This window comes from Lepidochelys olivacea, assembly GCF_965140295.1.
Source record: "Lepidochelys olivacea isolate rLepOli2 genome assembly, chromosome: 2".
Classification (NCBI taxonomy): Eukaryota; Metazoa; Chordata; order Testudines; family Cheloniidae; genus Lepidochelys; species Lepidochelys olivacea.
Genome location: NC_140412.1, coordinates 60,224,921 through 60,244,624, shown reverse-complemented (window position 1 = coordinate 60,244,624; position 19,704 = coordinate 60,224,921). Strand labels below are relative to the sequence as shown.

At 38.4% G+C, this 19,704-nt stretch overlaps 1 protein-coding gene across 9 annotated transcripts in view; it reads left to right on the top strand.

Moving 5' to 3' along the window:
• The window catches only part of SULF1 (sulfatase 1), a 177,168-nt gene that overhangs the window by 138,211 nt on the left and 19,253 nt on the right, over nucleotides 1-19,704 (top strand). For 8 of the 9 annotated variants that reach the window (XM_084618082.1, XM_084618081.1, XM_084618078.1 and 5 more), the window contains 8 exons: nucleotides 4,569-4,785; nucleotides 10,045-10,291; nucleotides 12,540-12,636; nucleotides 12,724-12,818; nucleotides 13,316-13,381; nucleotides 13,883-14,055; nucleotides 16,671-16,813; nucleotides 16,907-17,030. In XM_084618082.1, coding sequence (XP_084474208.1) covers nucleotides 4,569-4,785; nucleotides 10,045-10,291; nucleotides 12,540-12,636; nucleotides 12,724-12,818; nucleotides 13,316-13,381; nucleotides 13,883-14,055; nucleotides 16,671-16,813; nucleotides 16,907-17,030 — 1,162 coding nt within the window. Of the gene's footprint in view, nucleotides 1-4,568; nucleotides 4,786-10,044; nucleotides 10,292-12,539; nucleotides 12,637-12,723; nucleotides 12,819-13,315; nucleotides 13,382-13,882; nucleotides 14,056-16,670; nucleotides 16,814-16,906; nucleotides 17,031-17,902; nucleotides 17,937-19,704 lie in introns of all 9 variants that reach the window. The other variant, XM_084618084.1, reaches the window with a different exon arrangement.

Sequence of the window (19,704 nt, the reverse complement as noted above, 5' to 3'; positions counted from 1 at the left end):
AAGTGGGGTATTTATTGTGCAGTAAACCACAATGACTCAGCCTGAGTGTCTATATATATTTTGTGCCTGAAGTATATTGAATAAAGACATATAACTTAATGTTGAGGTTGTGGTACAAACCAATAAGAATTTGGAAATTCAAAGCCAGGGCACAAACACTGTTGTTAATTCATTCACAGTTGTCTGTCTTGTTAACAGAGGGTGTAAGTTAAGATTGGAACTAGGCCAACACTAATATAAAGTTAAGGGATCATGAACTCAGAGCTGCTTTTTAGTTAATGCATCTGGTCCCCTATGCCTTTCAATTTACCCAATCAGGGACAAATTTTGCCCTCAAATGCAAACTCATAACTGCTAGTGAAGTCATCTGAGGACAAGATTTAATGCTCAGTTTTTTTATTGCTCTTTAACTGTAACGCCAGCACCAGCGTTCTCATTGAGGCATGTGCATCTGTTGTCATGCAGCTGAATTCCAGCTCCTGAGCAGAGCCAAAGTGACTGCCACTTATTAGCAAAATTCAGTTCTTTTATTACCTCTTCCTTCTCTAAGTTGCCATTGCATCTTCCAGCCATGTGAAGGAGATAGCTCTGCAGTGGCACCAACAATCCATGGTTGTAGACCAAAGCATCTCAGCTCCATGTAGAGAGTATTGGCCAGTTTCCCAGCTGATGTAAATTGGTATTGCTCCCTTGAAATTGATGTATCTGAAGATGTGTCCTGTGTTTAAAGACTCCATGAAGTCTCAGGACTTCATCCATAGTGGGATGGTGCTGAATATCACTTTCTCCTCTGCATTCACTTCAGTGGTTAAGTTGAAGGGCAGGGGGAAAACATGAAAGGAGTAAAGATATGTGAAAGTAGGAAAGAAATCAGAGAAAGTAAGTGAGATGAGGAATAAATGAAGTGAGACACAGGAAGGGAAAAGGGAACGAAAAAAGGTAGAGAACTGGAGTTGAGGAAGAGAAAAGAAAGCTGTAAGTGGGAATAGAAAAGTATTAAATTAAAAGAATGAGAAAGAGAGAAGGAAATAAACATGAAAAAATAAAAAACATATACAGCTTTAAGGTTATCAAATGAATGTTTCATTTGTGCACGTGCCTACATTTTGTCTTTGATGTAACCTTGATGGAGAGATTGGGGATCCAGAGACCTAGCTTGAGGTTGTGAAGCCAGGGTAAAGGACATCTTGGTGTTCATTTGGGGGAAAGGTAGAGGACTGAGGGAAAATACATTGATCATAGCTTTCTTCTTCTGCTCATTCATGCATTGTATAGATCTTAAGACCAGAAGAGATCATTATAGTATTCTAGACTATAACATATGGTCAGTTCATAACTATTCTGTCTTGGATTTGGGATCACTGATAGTAAGAAAATTACATTGTAGAATTCTAAACTATTTCACACTTAGATACCCTTTTAATGAACAAAACCATTCAAGGGAAGCTGTGAAATACATTTCATACATATTTCATCCAAGAGTATTTATTGATTAAATCTATGCATAGACAGTTTAAAAAAAAATAGATCCTATTAAGAGGTGGAAAAGACTTACTAGAGAATTGAATCAACCTCCAATGGAGGAAGTAAGAATTACAGCTACTGCTATATTTGATATTAGGGGGAAAAAATAATTACTCAGAATTTTTAAAGAGTACTACATGTGTAAATAGTATTAAAAATAGAGCTGTGTTTTTAAATGTGTGTTTATATCTAATAGATACAATAACTCCTCTGGTGCAATCCTATAAATATCTATAATGATGGCCACACTCTTCTACTATCATAGGAACCATTTAGAAGTAAACATTGAGAGGAAAATGCAAATGATTATGGCTCTTGTAAGCCCCTCTCAGTAGGGATTTATGTGAAAGTGTCCATATAATTGTAACGTTTTAGAAGACAAGCAAATACGTACAGGCTTTTTCTCTTTCAGATATAACTTACTGTAACTGGATCGGTCAAAGTAAAGTAAATATGTAGAAGAGATGATTTTCTTATTGGGCGTAGGATCTTTAGCGCATCTCATAAAGCTGGAGTGAGCTGTCACAGTGCTGTGATTCATAATCAGTATTTGAAAACATAAGTGAATAAAAATGTGCTGCGATTATTAAACTAAGCTGCAGGTGACTTCAGGCATTGAGCTTTTATTAGCAAAGTTGGCTATGGTTATATGTAGGGTATTCAAGAATATTTGACTTAACGTCTTTTTTCTCTTTTGCGTTGCTGTAAACTGTATGGCTGTTGTTTTCCTGGGGACATACATGAAGTTCATTTCAGGAGTTGTTTTAGTTGTGTCCTGACCACAGCAGCAGTGGCACAATAGGATACTAGTCAGGTGTTTAAGTTTAACATTCAGGCTGTTTTCTTCACCCTTCAACCACCGTGGGAACAGCTCAGAAACGAGCAGAGCAACCGTTATTTGATGGAAGGAAGAAGCTTGTGTGGCTCTGCTGTGGGAGTGGGGCTGAAGGATTCCAGGAGGAACTGCATCCACTCTCATTTTGCCAGAAGGATAGTTCCCAGTAAGAATACATCATTCTGAGGGAATCCTCAGGACTCTCAGAAAGACATGAAGGACCACTATTGGCGGAGAAGTCTGGGCATTACAAAACAATCAAAAAATAACTTTAATGTTAATGCAGTGTATTTGGAAGGGACCTCAGGAGGTCATCTAGTCTGACCCTCTGCTCAAAGCAGGACCAATCGCCAATTTCTGCCCCAGAGCCCTAAATGGCCCCCTCAAAGATTGAACTCACAACCCTGGGTTTAGTAGGCCAATGCTCAAACCACTGAGCTATCCCTCTCCCCCAGAATTCAAGATTCAAGAGTATGTATTAGTAGTACTCATAACATCATGTTGGAAGCTCTATATAAGATTCTGCTAATCAGTCCTCAAAGTATTGTCCCCATCTTTCTGATAGAGATGTATTAAGGCCACAATTTTCAAACACTGAATTAAATTCCTATCAAAGCACCTAACTGAAGAGGTCTGTTTTGTTTTGTTGTTTTTAAGATGCCTAAGATGTTCAGCCGCCCTGAAAATCAGGCCAATTTTATTTCTGTACCTAACTATGCATTTAGGTATTTAACGTGAGGTACTAAAGCTTGTGAACATTTTGACTGAAGGGCCTGCCTACACACTGATTTAGAAACAGATATCGTTAAATCAGTGCAAGACCCTAGTGTAGATTCAGTTATATTGACATAAAGGGGAGTATATTGACATAGATTGTTTCCATAAATTCACTTTTCCATTGACTGTGTCCAGAGCACTGCCAGCCCATGGCAGGGCAGCTCTCAGTCCCTTGGCCACAGTTTTAAGGAAATGGTACATGATAAAAATTTACCAAGGTAAGATGATTAAAATACAGCAACCTGTGGCAGTGTAGTTGTGTGTCTCCTAAAAGAAGTGGGCTAAGAGTTTTAAATATCTTTCTCGAGTATGGCATTTTAAGACTGATAATGGTATGTAAAGGAAGTAAAAGTCCAACTGCTTTCTAATATCCAAATGAGAAAACAGTGGAACCCTGTGCAAAAATCCAGGTGGAATCTTCCACTTGGATTCCTGGCTGTTGGCACTAGAACCAAACAGACATTGTGAAGACCAGCTGGAAGGAATCCTGCTTTCTCTAATTCCTTCTTCCTCACTACGATACTCGCAACATGTACAAAGCTGGTCTCAGCAATTCCCTTCCAGACCAAATTGCTTTCCCCTCAAGGCTGGTATAAACAGCAAGTCAAAGGCATCCAGATGAGAATGTCCATGGTCACACTCTGTCTACCCTGAAGGGTCTTCCCCTCCCTTCTCCAACAGGCTGTATATGACTTATTCTGCACATTTTTGGCATAGTCTATTAGAGCATGACTGGGGGTGTAATACACTTGCTGTTTCCTCTGTCCTTGTACATAAAACATGTGGAGACAGCAATGTTTGTGTCCTGTGGCTGCAGGATTTTGAGTGGACACACTAAAGGATGCAGGTCTCGACACTGGCCTCTGTTAAGGGAGTGAGTTAATAGTTTCATGCACTGACATAAATCAAATCAGAATTTGTCCCTTTTTCATAGAATCCTCTAATTGACCTGATCTCAGTCTTTCCCTCTCATCTACATTTTTTTCCTGATTCATGTTAGAAATTCCAAGTCACAGAACAAAGAAACAAAGTTTGTATTTTCAAAGAAAAAAGAGGGGAGGGAGGATTGGTGAAAACAGCCCTTACAGCTGTACTCTGTGGCTGAGTAAACTAACGCTTTTTACTTGCCCTTTTCAAGGATGTGTTTAGTCTAGATTCCCTTGATTTATATATCTTTTTTGGCTGGGTTGTATTTTTTTAATGCAGATTTCCAATGATTTCATTCAAATTCATGTTTGCCTAGGACGATAGAATGTTTTGAGACGAATGTGAGTGAACTTAATCCTTACAATGTTTTCCTCCTCAAATCTTCATTTATAGAATTGTTTAGCCTTCAAAGGCATTCATTGCCTGTTATGTGCTACAAAAAGAATCCGAAATAGACAGAGCTTGGAATTGCATTGGGAAATCATCTTTATTTTTCCTCTCACAGAAGTGGCAGTGCATTGAGGATTCTTCTGGCAAGCTTCGAATTCACAAGTGTAAGGGATCCAGCGACATGTTCGCGATCAGAAAGAGAACACGAAGCATACACTCCCAGGGATACAGCAATAAAGACAAAGAATGCATCTGTGCAGATGCTGATTACCGAACCAGCAGGACCCAGAGAAAAAATCAAAGACAGTTCATGAGAAACCCCAGTGCCCAAAGTAGGTGATCTCAGAGCTCTTAGATACTCAGGAAAGGGGGCATTGGGTTAACTGAGCGGTGTTTTACCAGCAAGGAGTTGTTTTCACCTGGATATATGATGAATGCACATGTAATTTGCAGTCGGTACTTGAGTAATTACTGCTTTAAAAAAAAAATCAAAAGCTACCAGAATCTGTTATCACGATAAGAAATGTTATTTAGGCCAGTTTGTAGCAATGATGATGATTTGGTGCCACCTATTGTACGGGTTGGAGATAAAACCTGCAGAGTAAATTACAGAGTCTAGGTAATTATTACAGGCATAGTAGCCTGAGCAAGCATTTTCTTTCATCACTAATATTCAGTTAACATGTTTGGATATTTGCAGTAGACTTTTTTTTGTTTTTTTGCATCTCAAACATTAAAGCCTTCTGATTGCTGTCAAAGTGAAAGCCTACTCACCTGAAGTTTTTAAGTGCCAGTAAAACAGCCTGCTTGTAACTTAACGAGTTAGAATCTAGTGCCCTCTAGTGGAGTGTGATGTAAAGGGAAACTGCGATCAAGTTTAAAATACCAATGCTTAATTTTCTGTGTTAAGCACTGAGAAAACATAACTACTTTGAAAAGCAGGTGTCAATTAATATAAGAATATAAGAGTGACAATACTGAGTCAGACCAATGGTCCATATAGCCCCATACCCTGTCTTCCAACAATGGTAAATGCCAGATGCTTCAAAGGACATGAACAGAAGAAGGCAATTATCAAGTGGTCTCTGTCGTCCAGTCCCAGTATCTGGCAGTCAGAGGCTTAGGAACACCTGGAGCATGGAGTTGCATCTCTGACCATCATAGCTAATAGCCATTGATGAACCTATCCTCCATGAACTTACCTAATTCTGTCTTGAATTTATTTTGGCCTTCACAACATCCCCCGCAACAAGTTCCACAGGGCGACTGTGTGTTGTGTAAAAAGAAAAGAAGTACTTGTGGCACCTTAGAAACTAACAAATTTATTTGAGCATAAGCTTTCTTGAGCTACAGCTCACTTCATCGGATGTGTGTTGTGTGAAGTACTTGCTTTTGTTTGTTTTGAACCTCCTGTCTATTAATTTCATTGCGAGACCACTGGTTCTTGTGTTATGTGAAGGAATAAATAACACTTCCTTATTCACTTTCTTCACACCATTCATGATTTTATAGACCTCTGTCATATCCCCCCCTCAGTCATCTCTTGTCTAAGCTGAAACGTCCCCATCTTTTTAATCTCTCCTCATACAGAAGCTGTTCCATACCCTTAATCATGTTTTTTTGCCCTTCTCTGTACCTTTTTCAATTCTAATATATCTTTTTAAAGATGGGGTGACCAGAACTGCTTTCAGTATTCCAGGTGTGGGTGTACCATGAATTGATACAGTGGTATTATGATATTTATTGTCTTATTATCTATCCCTTTCCTAATGGTGCCTAACATCCAAAAGCTTTTTGGACTGCTACTGCACATAGAGTGGATGTTTTCAGAGAACTATCCACAATGACTCCAAGATCTCTTTCTTTAGCAGTAACAGTTAATTTAGAATCCATCATTTTGTATGTATAGTTGGGATTATGTTTTCCATATGCACTATTTTACATTCATCAACACTGAATTCATCAGTCATTTTGTTGCCCCGTCACCCAGTTTTGTGAGATCCCTTTGTAACTCTTCTCAATCAGCTTTGGATTTAACTATTTTGAGTCATTTTGTATCATCTGCAAACTTTGCCACCTCATTGTTTACCCTTTTTTCCAGATCATTTATGAAAATGTTGAACACTGGTCCGAGTGCAGATCCCCAGGGGACACCGCTATTTCCTCTCTCCATTCTGAAAACTGACCATTTGTTCCTACCCTTTGTTTCCTGTCTTTTAACAAGTTACTGATCCATGGGAGGACCTTCTTTTTATCCTATTAGTTTGCTTAAGAGCCTTTGGTGAAAACTTGTCAAAAAGTTTCTGAAAGTCCAAGTACACTATCTCTACTGGATCACCCTTGTCTACATGTTTGTTGATCCCCTCATAGAGTTCAAATAAATTGGTGAGGTATGATTTTCCTTTACAAAAGCCATGTAAAGGGCTTAACGAAAATATATATTCTGTTTCTTCACTGAGATCAGCATTTTCCATCTTCTCATGTTTGGTGTGTTTTCTATTCTAACACTCTTGCCAAGAGCAGCTGGGTTCAGGTAGCCTGAGTCAAGGACAGACTGTATTCCACTGGGTCTAGACAGCATTGTGGGTTATGGAATTTACATGAAATTTTGTGTAAGCATACAAAAATTTTACAAAAATTACAAGAGACTGCACGTATATATGATGTTGCAGAAAAAATTATGATACTATATTGTATTATTTCAGGTATAGCCTGTGATGATATAATTAAAGCCTGTAACATTCTTCAGAGGACAGAAGTTACAGTTGTGCATTCAGCCATAACTTAGGCATTTCCTGACTTTGGGGTCTCTAATTGTTCAACCTAAGTGTTGCATTAACATAGTTTCTTGTGTTTAATAATGTTATACTCCAATGAACTCCATTAGAATTGACTCTTGCTGGCTAGAATCAGCATCATCGGTACGTCATAAGCAATCAGCTACTGGAGCGTCTCCTAGAAAACTCTGTTTTTGAAGCAGCAAGATCCAAGTTCTGTCCCCCCTATCAAAGTAAAGTTACAACTGGCCATAGTGACAGCTGTGAAGCCCTAGAAGACCATGGATTTGTTACAATACAAATCCTTCTCTTTCCAGGCTATCTCTATAGCAATAATTGTTGCAGTCGTCTCCTGCAGCTTATAGGTTTGTCTTCCTATGCCTGAAAATTATCTTGCCTCATTTTTCACTTCATCCCATCTTTTTTCACTAATAAACAAAGCTGGCAAGAGACTAGAACTGTGATTATTTTCAATTCAGACCTGAGGCTACCTCACATCTTCCCACAGAAGAAACACCTGGGAGGGGCCAGGTCGGGGCAAAATTTCTCTGAGATCCAATTTGTGAAGTTGCCTTCAGCCACCCTCTGTTGGAAGGACTTGGGTGTAGGGAGTCAGAAGGACACAGGTTTTGAAGTCCGTGCCATTTCTGAGAACCAGGAGCCTTTCTAAAGAGACAGCCAAGCTAGGAGCTGTACTGCAGAGATTGCTTCTATTCTGCTGGGGCACCTTCCATCAGGAGCTGTGCTGCCATTGGCCACTCAGTAACAGCCATGAAGTGGATGCAGTGGAAGTATTGAGCCATGAGCTTTACTACTTCCTACCCAGCTATCGGTATGGAAATCTGTGAGCAGAGCAGGCTCTGGCACGACAGAAAGGAGCACCTCTTCATCCCCTGTCCCAGCCTAACCTCTTGCTTCAAATCCCCTCTGAGTTCCGTCCAAGCTGCATACAGTCTGAAGGGCCTGGTGATTGTGGGGCACAGTGTAAGGGCAGCTCAGGCCCCAGTTTTTCAGATTTCCTACTGATAAGATTGGAATATTTCCAAACTGTATATCAGTCATTTGATTAATAAAGATCATGGGAGGAGTTTGTAGTCTTGCAAGGGTTTGTTTCAGTGTTTCAGTGTTTGTTTCATTCACCCTGGAAATCTTTGCCTATTCCTTCACTCTAGACTATAGGTTTTTACATCAGAGAGACTTCGTAACTGGTTTTCTCTTCTGAAAGGTGGACATCTTCACTGACTTAGTAGGACACTTTTTTAGAGCTGACAGCTCTAAAAAAGGTATCCACCGAAATAGTTTAGGTGAGGATTATGTCATTTGAAAAAAATTTTAAATGAGGCTCACTATCAATGCTTCCAAAAGATTCTTACAGAGAGGTTTCATGTCGTTGTCTCAGAGAAACTAGCAGAAAGCTTGTGATATGATCTGCAGTATCTGTCACTCCATACCTTTTCAGAACTCTCCAGGAATCATTTCATCCTATGTTATACTACAAGATAAATGAGAACTGTTAATGACAATAGTAATTTTACATATAGTATTTCATATCAGACATGGATTTTGAGTGTTGAAATACTTCACCTATTCTATCTCATCCCATAATGTTTGCCAAAATCTCCCCATACAACAACACACTAGCACTGGACTTTTAACACATGTATAATTAAATGCCATAAGAGTTTTGTTACAAAAGATGGTGTCTCTTTCTACCATTTCAAATGTGTTGTTATCTATTGAGTAATAGCAGTGTGCTCAGCACTTCTGAAATTTACAGGAAAAATTTCCCCCATCCCATTGATCTTACAAACTTACTCATGTATGAATTAATACATTGCTCGGTGTGGGTGTGGTTGGGTGGGTTTGGGGAGGCCAGGGGTGGAATGCAGCATGGTGTGATGTAACATATAGGTTTTATCAACATGAGTTTGGGATAGCTACATTGCTCACAAATGGGGAAAAAAGTGAGTTGTGGAGGTCATCCAAGGTCAGTCCAAATAAATTTTTATACCATCATGTATTCCATGTATGCCACGTGTCTAACAGTAAAAAACTAACCAAACAAAAATACCTTAACAATGTTTTAGAAGGTATTTAACATGTTATTTGGGAGGGTATTTTTAATATCTCCATCTTTAAAGCCAGGTGTCTTAGTTACCATGAGTCCACCTGTATAGGACTTGCAGCAACCCATAAAAACTTCTGTATTTCTATGTATTTCTATGTTTAAAGTTGTGACATTTCTAAGTCCAGAGTCTCAGTCCCTTCCAGGGGTAGAAATGAGTGCCGGATCCCCATGAGAGTGGGAGAATCTTGTCATTTCTAGCTCTGCAATGCAGCAAAATATCAGAGCACCATGATATGCTTATACCTGGAAAAGCCATCTCAGCTACATAACTGAATCTTGTCCTTTTAATGTCTAACTTTGAAAGGAAAAAGTGCCACCATCTCTTAAACAAGTTATTTTGGACCCCCTGCACCTTGATTCTCAGAAGTACTGAGCTCCCACAGTTCCCATTGATTTCAGTTGAAGATTTGGTTTCTCAACATGTCTGAAAATCAGGCCCTGGTTGTATAAAGTTGAATACATAAGAATTACAGCACCCAAAGTAAGAGGCCACTTCTTCAAATTTGGACCTTAATTTGCCAAAGATCATCAAGGAAGTCTTTGCAAAGCCATAAATAGATCTGAGATCTCCAAGTCTGTGCTTTGTTACAAGTCCATCCTTCTTGCCCTTTGAAATTTGCTGCCTGTTTATGAAATCCATTTTTGTATATCTATAAGCATGAATATGTTTTCCTCTCCTGTTGCAGAATACAAACCACGATTTGTTCATACTCGCCAAACTCGGTCCTTGTCTGTGGAATTTGAAGGTGAAATATTTGACATAAACCTGGAGGAGGAGGAACTACAAGTGTCACACTCCAAAAGTATTAGTAAGCGCCATGACACTGAAAATGAGGAGGATTCAGAAGATAGTGATGATGGTGAAGAAGAAGAAATGATAGCTGATGGCACCAATGCTGTTGGACAACCTGATTCTGTCAGAGTGACACACAAGTATGAATGCTTTATATTGTTTTTCTTGAAGTAAAATTTCTCCCACATTTTGCATTTTCTTCTTTATCCTTTTCTTTGTGTTTTTCAGTATTTTACACTTTATATAACACAACACAATAATATAATAAAAGAATGATTTTATAATTTTGCCCTCTCCTACACAGGTCAAGCCAATGGGATGAGTTGTACCTTTGTAAGTGAGGGCAGAATTGGGCCTAGCGATTCCAGCTTTCCTAGCTGTGTGTATTAATGTAAGACTTGGCACCAAAGACTCAAATAAAGCAAATTAAGCCTATGTACAACTGAGTAGAGATGGACAGCAAATAGTTTTCCCATCCTGCAAGCGTTTTTCAGATTTTAAAAAATTTCCCCAATTTTTTAAATCAGAACAAATCAGAACAAAAAGTGAACATCTCAAAAAATTTTGCAAACCAATAATCCAAAAAAAAGGACCAGGTCAATCAAAACATTTCATTTAGATAATTTCATAATAGTTCATTTCAATGTTGACCATCTATATTTTTTAACCTTTTTACTATAAATTAACTAACATTTCCAATCCAGAAAACGAAACATTTTTTCAAAAGTTTTTCAAATCTGGAGATTCATCAGAACTGACTCTTTTCCACAAACAGTTTTGGGTTAAACAAATCAACACTTTCCAATGAAAGAATGTTTTATCAGAAAATTTCCAATCAGCTCTATAATTCACTTTCAATGACAGGGATTGGAGTAGGAGACTCTGTACACCTTTTCCATCTCTAACTCCTATGGGTCTATGACTTTCCATTTTCTTCTGAAGCAGAGGCATAAGGAAATCAAATTGAAGCAGGGCAGGTGAAGGGTGTGTCCCTAGAATCTCAGAAATACACAGTTAAGGAAGTTGTGTGAGAATGTCAGTAAGGGAAACTTTGGGAAAACAGTATGCAGGTATTTATCTCTCAGTCTATTCTCAGTTAAAGAGACAAGGTAGGTAAGGTGAATCTTTTACTGGACCAACTTTTATTGGTGAGAGGGAAAAGCTTTCGAGCTAAGCAGAGCTCTTCTTCAGATCACCTGAAAAAGAGCTCTGTGTAGCTCAAAAGCTTGTCTCTCTCACTAACGGAAATTGGTCCAATAAAAGATATTACCTCACCCACCTTGTCTCTCTCTAACAACCTGGGACCAATACAGTACAGCAACACTAGATATTCTCAGTTAAGTCAGTCTTGGCCTTCTCACTGTTGTTTTCTCTTGCTAGAACCGTTATCCTGAATAGCTGTCTTTAATCCATTTATTTTGTTCATAACTATAGATACTTTAGCACGCAACTATTCACATTGTTTATGACTTGAACTCTCTTCTGTATCACAGCAAATTGATGAGGCATTAATTCATTACTTTGGACAATCATGTCCCATTCTTACCAATTGTGTGCTCATAGATGGGGATTCATGGTAGTGTGCCGAGATTGTGAGGAAAAAACCTACCTCTCTGCAGCTGGTGGCTGTACAAGCAGTGGCAATTCTGATTAAAGGGAGATTAAGAATTTGATGGAGTTTTATACTTTGGTTTTGTTTCTGATTGGACTGAGAATCCCCAGCATGTTAATGGTGTTGCATCTTAACATAGCAGGCACAGAGCCCGTGCCAAGAAGGAGTTTTCTCCATGTTGGAGAGAAAACAGATGGAGGCAATTATTTGGGACTACTAAACCAACACACATCCCTGGCTGCCATTGTTGAGTCTAAATCAAGGGTAGCCAAATCATGGCACCTGAGCCACATGCAGCTCTTTTACAGTTAAAGTGCGCTCATGGACCCAACCCCCCCCAAGCACCCCTCCCATTCCCCACCTACCAGACTGCAGGATGGGGAGCTCGGGGTTTCTGCCCTATGGTGGGGTGGTAGAGCTAGGGGCTTCTGCCCATCATGGAGAGGGGGGTCTAGGGACTTCAGCCCCATGGGATGCACCTGCCAGGGCTTGGGGTTTATCCCTTAGCTCCACTACCCTGCCACCAGGCAGAAACTCCAAGCCCTGGCAGGTGTGCCCAGCTCTTAAACTTCTGAAGACTATAGTCTGCGACTCAGAGGGTCAGTAAGTTTGGCCACCACTGGTCTATTTTATTACTTATCAGAGGGCAGAGTACAACTGGAAAACTTTATAGGGAGGAGAGGACAGGAAGAGACTTTGGAAGAAGGGGGAAGAGGCGAATGTGCACAAGGAACGCTATTGATCTCTCTCCGCTGTTCTGTTAAATGCATCTATAGGTGTTTTATTCTTCCAAATGACACCATTCACTGTGAGAGGGAACTCTACCAATCATCCAGAGCCTGGAAGGACCACAAGGCCTACATTGATAAGGAGGTTAGAGGGATTTCAAAATCTATTCTTAATAAAGATTCTAAACTCTGATGTCATCACAGTAACTCTGCATATAAATGTGCTTTGCAGATTGAAGCTCTCCAAGATAAAATTAAGAATTTAAGGGAAGTGAGAGGACACCTAAAAAGAAGAAAACCTGATGAATGTGATTGTAGCAAAAAGAGGTAAGAAAAATTCACCTGAAGCACTGTTTTCCTTACTGATTTACTTTACTGAACTCATGAGCTTTTATACAGTGGGAAAGATTTAACATTGGCTACTGTAAGTTTAATATCCAGATATGGATTCAAGCTGCAGAGTTTGGATCCAGAACCTAAATTCCTCAAAATTTGGTTCCAGGATTTTGCTTTAACCCATTCTACAGGTAGGAGCCATCATGAATGAATTAAGATCCAGATCTGTATTTTAGCATTAGGTGTGTTTGGATTCTGGTTATATATTTTGACCCATCTCTGTTAATAATGTTGATATAGTATGTGCTCATATAAGTCATTTCTGCTAGTGAAATAAAACAGACTGTACATTCAACTAAAACAATAATAGTATCTATTTTAAGTGAGAACATAAAACAGATGGTGTACTTCTGTTTTGCTTTGACTGCAGAAAATGAATTAAGTTTTATCCAGTCATGAAAAGCTGATGTTTTTAATATTATCTGTAGCTATTATAACAAAGAGAAAGGGGTGAAGGCCCGAGAGAAAATGAAGAGCCATCTTCATCCATTCAAGTAAGTGTCGTTTTTCCCTTTGCCATCAGCTGGGCATTGTTTTATTTTGCTTTTTAGTAACTGTGAAATATCAACGATGAGCCACAGTCCAAAACGGCTGTTATCTGGGGGTACCAGAAGCTGGCAACTTTTGACTGGCTGCCCAACTTGAAGTTCAGGACGGGCAGTGGGAAATTAAAAACAGTGGCACAAATCCCACTGAAATGGATGAAATGAATCATTCTGGGGACTGACTGACTTGATAACCTTTAGCTGGGTCCTTTACTTCCTGTACTTGATACAGCATCTATTCAATTTACTTGTGATGAGAGCATCTTCTCACAATATTAAGAGATATGGGGGGGGGAGAGAGAAAGACCACCCTTAATTAGGCTCCCTATCTGGTACATAGTTTCAAGCATTCAACCTTTTAAAAACTCAAATAAACATAATTGTTAAAGCCCTTTTCAAACAAATAGAAATTAGTCTATGTGAACTACAAATTGCTTCCCCTCTGAACAGAGAAGCAGCACAGGAGGTGGACAGCAAACTTCAGCTATTCACAGAGACCCGCAGGAGAAAGAAGGAAAGAAAGGGGAAAAGACGCCAGAAGAAAGGAGATGAATGCAGCCTTCCTGGACTTACGTGTTTTACCCATGATAATAACCACTGGCAGACAGCACCGTTCTGGAACTGTGAGTATTTCTTACCTCCATGTGCAGACTTTAATGAGGTTCATTCTCCTGTCTCATGTGATAATTTCCAGATAGGACAGTCAACGAGGGCGTTATTTTGGAAAGCAGGCACTTACGTTCCTGACACAAAATGCACACAAAGAAGTAATTGCCGTGTAAAGAAATTAATGAAGAACTTCACTTGTAGTTATTATTTATTTATACTGCAATATAAATACCTAGAGGCCTCAATTAAGACTGTAGAAACACAAAAACACAAAAAAGACATGTTCCTGTGCTTTTTTATTACCATCTATTTGGTTTTGTTCCTCTTCTTGTAGACCCAGATGTTTAAATATTTCAGAGGACTTCTAATTATGCTGTTTTATGATCCTAAAAAGAGAAAAAAAGTTCCATTATTTCCTGTCTATATGCACATTTATTTTCCTACCTACTCATATAATACTGATTGTAAATTCTGGTAAATGACTACTTCATTTTAACAGGGTGAAGTAGAGTGAGGATGAATACAGTGGCTCAGATTTTGCTGTCATTTACACCCATGCAACCCTGTTGATTTGAATAGGAGTTACATGGAGAGTCAATCAGGACAGAATTTAATCAGCTGAATTTAGTGTTTAGTTCATTGAGAGCATAATAATTATCAGACTCAATGAGACAAAAACATAAAAATCTGGTATCATGGATCTGTGAACAAGGGGAGACCCAAAAACTATCATAATCTTCCCATTAGTTAATGTTATGCCAAAATTTGGCAGGAGGAAGGAGGATTTTTTCCTTGGCCCTTAGGGGTCATCTCCTGACTTGAAGGAAGAGAATTTATTGATAGTCCATGTAATTTTTATCTAGGCTAGTACTATATCAAACATTACATTTAAGAAATCTACAGGACTTCCATTATAAACCATTGTTTTCAGTTGTGTGTAACTGTCTGAAAAACTCTGCTTTGGGGGCTGAAAGTTTCAAGGTATGATCGCAGTACAAAGGGGATTGTTTATTTGTTCGTTTTTTCTTGAAAGTTTAATCAAAATCCAATAATTCTTTTCCACAATTTTTAGGTGTTTTTTTGGCATGTATAACTTAGGAATAGCTGTTCTATAGAAGCTGAAAATTGTCAGGTGGCTAGACCGCACTGAGACCTAGGGACAGATACTCAGCTGGTAGAAATTGTCGTAGTTGCATTGATGCTAACATTCTGCCCTTAGTCTTCAGACCAGTTTGCTAAAGAAAAATATTGCAAACTGTGGAAATATAAAAATTGGGTTTTACATTTGTAGTGATATTTTGCACATTTGTAACACAAAGCTGCACTGAGAGTTTTGACGGGGTAAGAATTTAGCATAAATTGAGTAATGACTTCTGGTTTTAACCCAAAGTAATTGATTGATCTTTTCCTCATCTTTTCCTCAAAGACAAAAACAAACAAAATCAAACAAACATAAAAAGCAGGGAAACTGAATACAAAAGTTAGTTCATGCTAATTTTAAGGTTTTGATTTTAAACACTCCGAAATCAGGAAAAGATAAACATTAATATTATCATCGTAAACTTAACTCAGACATTGCACATATAGAATATTTTAAGTTAGTAGTTATGCTATTAAATATAATATGATTTATCCCTCTCATTCTGCTACACCATCATATTTGTGTGCTGGTTCCACTCACCTCAGAGGGCTGTGTGTCAGTGATGCTGAAAACCTTTTGATGGCCCATACCAGCTTCTTCCTTGGGGTTTCCTCGATGGTACACATCACCTCCATTACTGCTCCTCCAGGGCTTCATTCTTCCTACTAGTGCCACTTCACTCCTGCTTGCTAGTCCTGTCTCTTTCCTTTCTGCCCTCCAGCTCTGTTACTCTGCTCCTCTTGCTTCGTAGTGGCCCCCAGCAACTCTTCCAAATCCCTTCCTCCAATGCCACATTGCAACATCCCGTGCCAGCTTCTAGGTACAGTCCAAACCCATCTTCACATTTCCATTTCCTCCCCCTCTTCAGTCTCCATAATGTACCTCCTTCTCTCCTGTCTGCCACATTACCTCTCCCTCTCATCATGTATACTCCCTAACAAATGGAGCTCAAGCCACAACACTGGCAACATACAGACAGCTCTCACTAGCTTCTAGAGGAGGGCAGAATAGCACCATGTGGGTGGAATTTTCCATGAAACGTACATCCTATATATTCAATGAGGTTAAGGTTACTTTTAGAACATTAGTGCAAATTTTACCCTGACTTATATACTAAGCAACTCCACTGAATCTCATTCTGCATGAGCAACTGAGGACAAGAACTTCTTTTTAAACCCTTACATCCAATTCACCCCAGAGCAGTCAGATTTACATCATATGTCAGTTGGGGCAGAATTTGGCCTGTTATCCACAGGATTTCATGTCTCCTGTCATTTAAAACATATATGTATTTTCATATATGTTTTTGTATTTAAATAATTTAGGAAGTTTTTGTGTTTCTGAATAGAATCTAATGGTTTATTCTTAAAACTAAAGAACTTTTCAGAAAAATAAAGTAAAACGATTAAAATCAATATAAGTTTTGCTACCAGAAAAGCAATGTTTATTATTTTACATCTAAAGCTAATTATTTTCTCCCAATTACAGTGGGGTCTTTCTGTGCTTGCACAAGTTCAAACAACAACACCTACTGGTGTTTGCGAACAATTAATGAGACACACAATTTTCTCTTCTGTGAGTTTGCAACTGGATTCTTGGAATATTTTGATATGAACACTGATCCCTATCAGGTAATCCCATTTCTGTGTTACAAACGGTTCAGCACTAATATTCTGTATGGTTGCACTCTTGTTAACAAATATTTCTTTTTTTCTGATGCCCAGCTGACAAATACAGTACACACAGTGGAAAGAGGCATTTTGAATCAATTACATATGCAGCTAATGGAATTGAGAAGTTGTCAAGGTTACAAGCAGTGCAATCCACGACCTAAGGGACTTGAAACAGGTAAAAAAGAAAAAATCTGAAAGAAGGCACTATTCATGTATGTTTTTATTAGGGTGTCTTTTGTTTTCTTAATTACTAAATGAATCAATTACAACTCTCTCTCTCTTTCTCTCTCTCTCTGAAAACCTGGCAGTTAATTGTGTATACAGCATTATCAATGCATTGCAGATATGTTTCATTGCAGATATGTAGGGTTACTATAGATGGATATTACAAAGTATTGGGCAGGAAGGTGACGAAGCCATTACACTAAAAAATAATAGAAGAACATGCTAATGCTGCTTAATTACACTCTAGATAGCTTTGTAGGACTTTGTTTCCATTCTCTCCTACAGGATTAATTTTGTTAGTCTTTGCTTCCCAATAGCATCCCCACCAAGGAGTGATTAACTGCAAACTCTACATTGCAACCAAGAATGTATGTTGCAAACTTTTAATGGACAGACGTCCCTGCTGTGTTTAAGGAGAGCAAGATATGAGAAGTCCTTTACAAATGTTCCTGAATTTAAAAAAAATTAAGTGATATTTATACTTCACTTACCTGGAATTTGTTGCACTTCATTTTGGGTGACCTTAAAGTGTGCTTTTACAGGAATATTCTTTTTGTATTTTATGCCATTGCTTCTTTATTTTTCTCTCTTTTCTCCATGAAAATTCTCTTAATTTATCATTTCTAATCTGATTTTTATGGGATTTTTTCAATTCTTTGAACACATCTTTTAGGAAACTTTTGTTGGACTGCAGCTCTGTCTATATTTAACACAAATACATTTCTTTTTAGGATTAGATGCTGTGCATGGAAACTACATTGTGAATGGTTTTTACAAGTTCTAAACACTAACAAAAGTTACTCTTGTATTTTCCTATATCAGGAAATAAAGATGGAGGAAGCTATGATCCACACAGGTATCCACACTTTTTTATTCTCCTCAGCAGCTTCTTTCCAAATAATTGCATGATCCAGTCCATTTCAACTAATGTCTGTATCCTGCCATGTTGCAAACGACATAGCTTTTGGTGCATGCATTTTCTAACAATATTCTCCATGGAACTTGGCCATTGGTTATTAGATCTGCCATTCTGCATTTAACTTAGCTCAGTGTCATGGCAAGACTTCATGCAGCTCATTTTAATGATTCCATGCCTGTATTTCTTATATGTTTATATTGGGAATCTATGCAAAAAGAACAAAGTGGTGTTTTTTATTTAAGAAGACTATACAGCTGCTTTGTAAATGTAAAACAAATGTGTTTAAATATAATCTCTGATTTATCTATACTCCAAGGGCCCGAGCAAGCACTCATTGAAGTCAATAGCTATATTCCCACTAACTTCAATGGGCATTGGATGAGGTTGAACTAGGGGTGGGGTTGCTGTAGGTAAGCATACTGTATGCACACCACTCCCTGCTATGAGTGGGGAAAACAGATTCAGGGAGAGAGCAGAAAAAGGGACAGAGACACTGAGAAAGCTGAAGTCATAACATCACTGTATTGGTATCTGCTGCACTGTCCACTCTACAGGTTAAGTGTAGAATTAATGGTAGAAAATGATCCCAGATATTTGGGCTTGGTTCTGTTCTCATTTTCCATCAGTTTTACACCTTTTCAGCTTCATTCACTTTGTTGGAATTACTCGTCATTTACACCAGTGTAAGTGAGGGCATAACTGGGTCTCAGGAGACTACAGTTGTATAAATGGTCTGTTTTATGGGGCAAGCAAAGAGTGCGTGATTGTTAGCTCTGTGTATCAAACACAGGAGTCAGGAAACAAACAAAATCATGCATCTTATATTTTATAAATCTCTAATTTAAGCAGCTGTTTCCCCGTAGAGCCAAGTTTGTACTTTCCCAATTGTGTAGTTTCATGACTGAGGATATGATGAGCTGTTCTGTGAAACCTCATGTTATTTCACAGTTTTGTGCATTTCTTGCTAAAGCCTGATGGGAAACAGTTATTTACTACAAAGGGAGAATGAGATTCTTGGATTCTGTTAGTTTTATTTAAAAAAATAAAACCATCCTTTTTAATCTCTCATATGAAGACTTTCTTGCAAGCATTTTTATTGCTACCTTTAACTTTACATCTAACAGAGATGGAATTTTTATGTTGTAGGGCTGCATGAAATAAATGGCCCCATATATCATTATATTACATCTTCTCATGAAGTCTAGTAGTGAAATCATTCTAACCACTCACCAAGTCGTTTAAAATGATTCTATTGGGAAGAGTAATAGGTGTAGCACAATTAAAATAATACAGACCTGTAAAGCGCAGGTCCAGACAGAGATTCCCAAAGGTCAAAGGATTTTGTGTCCAAAGTTTTGGTTCAGACCCTTCGGACCCTGTGAATATGTGACATTTATAAAAGAAACCTTAACCATTTCTTAGTAATCTTTGAAAGGAATCTCCGAGAGGAACCTATTCTTCATGTACCAAAACTGTGCAGAATTAAAAAGGATGCAGCTCCATGCTGTTGTGAGTCTCTTAAAATACTGCTTGGGTATTATGTGGGCCTGCTTAGTAGCTCAGCTTACATGTATTGAGTATTTAAATACTTTAGTTAATAATTTAACACACAACTAAATGTGTTGATTTATGGCCAGTACAACCATATTAGCTGCGTTGTGGCTGCAGGCATATATGTCCACAGAGAACACAGTACAGTTTGTCC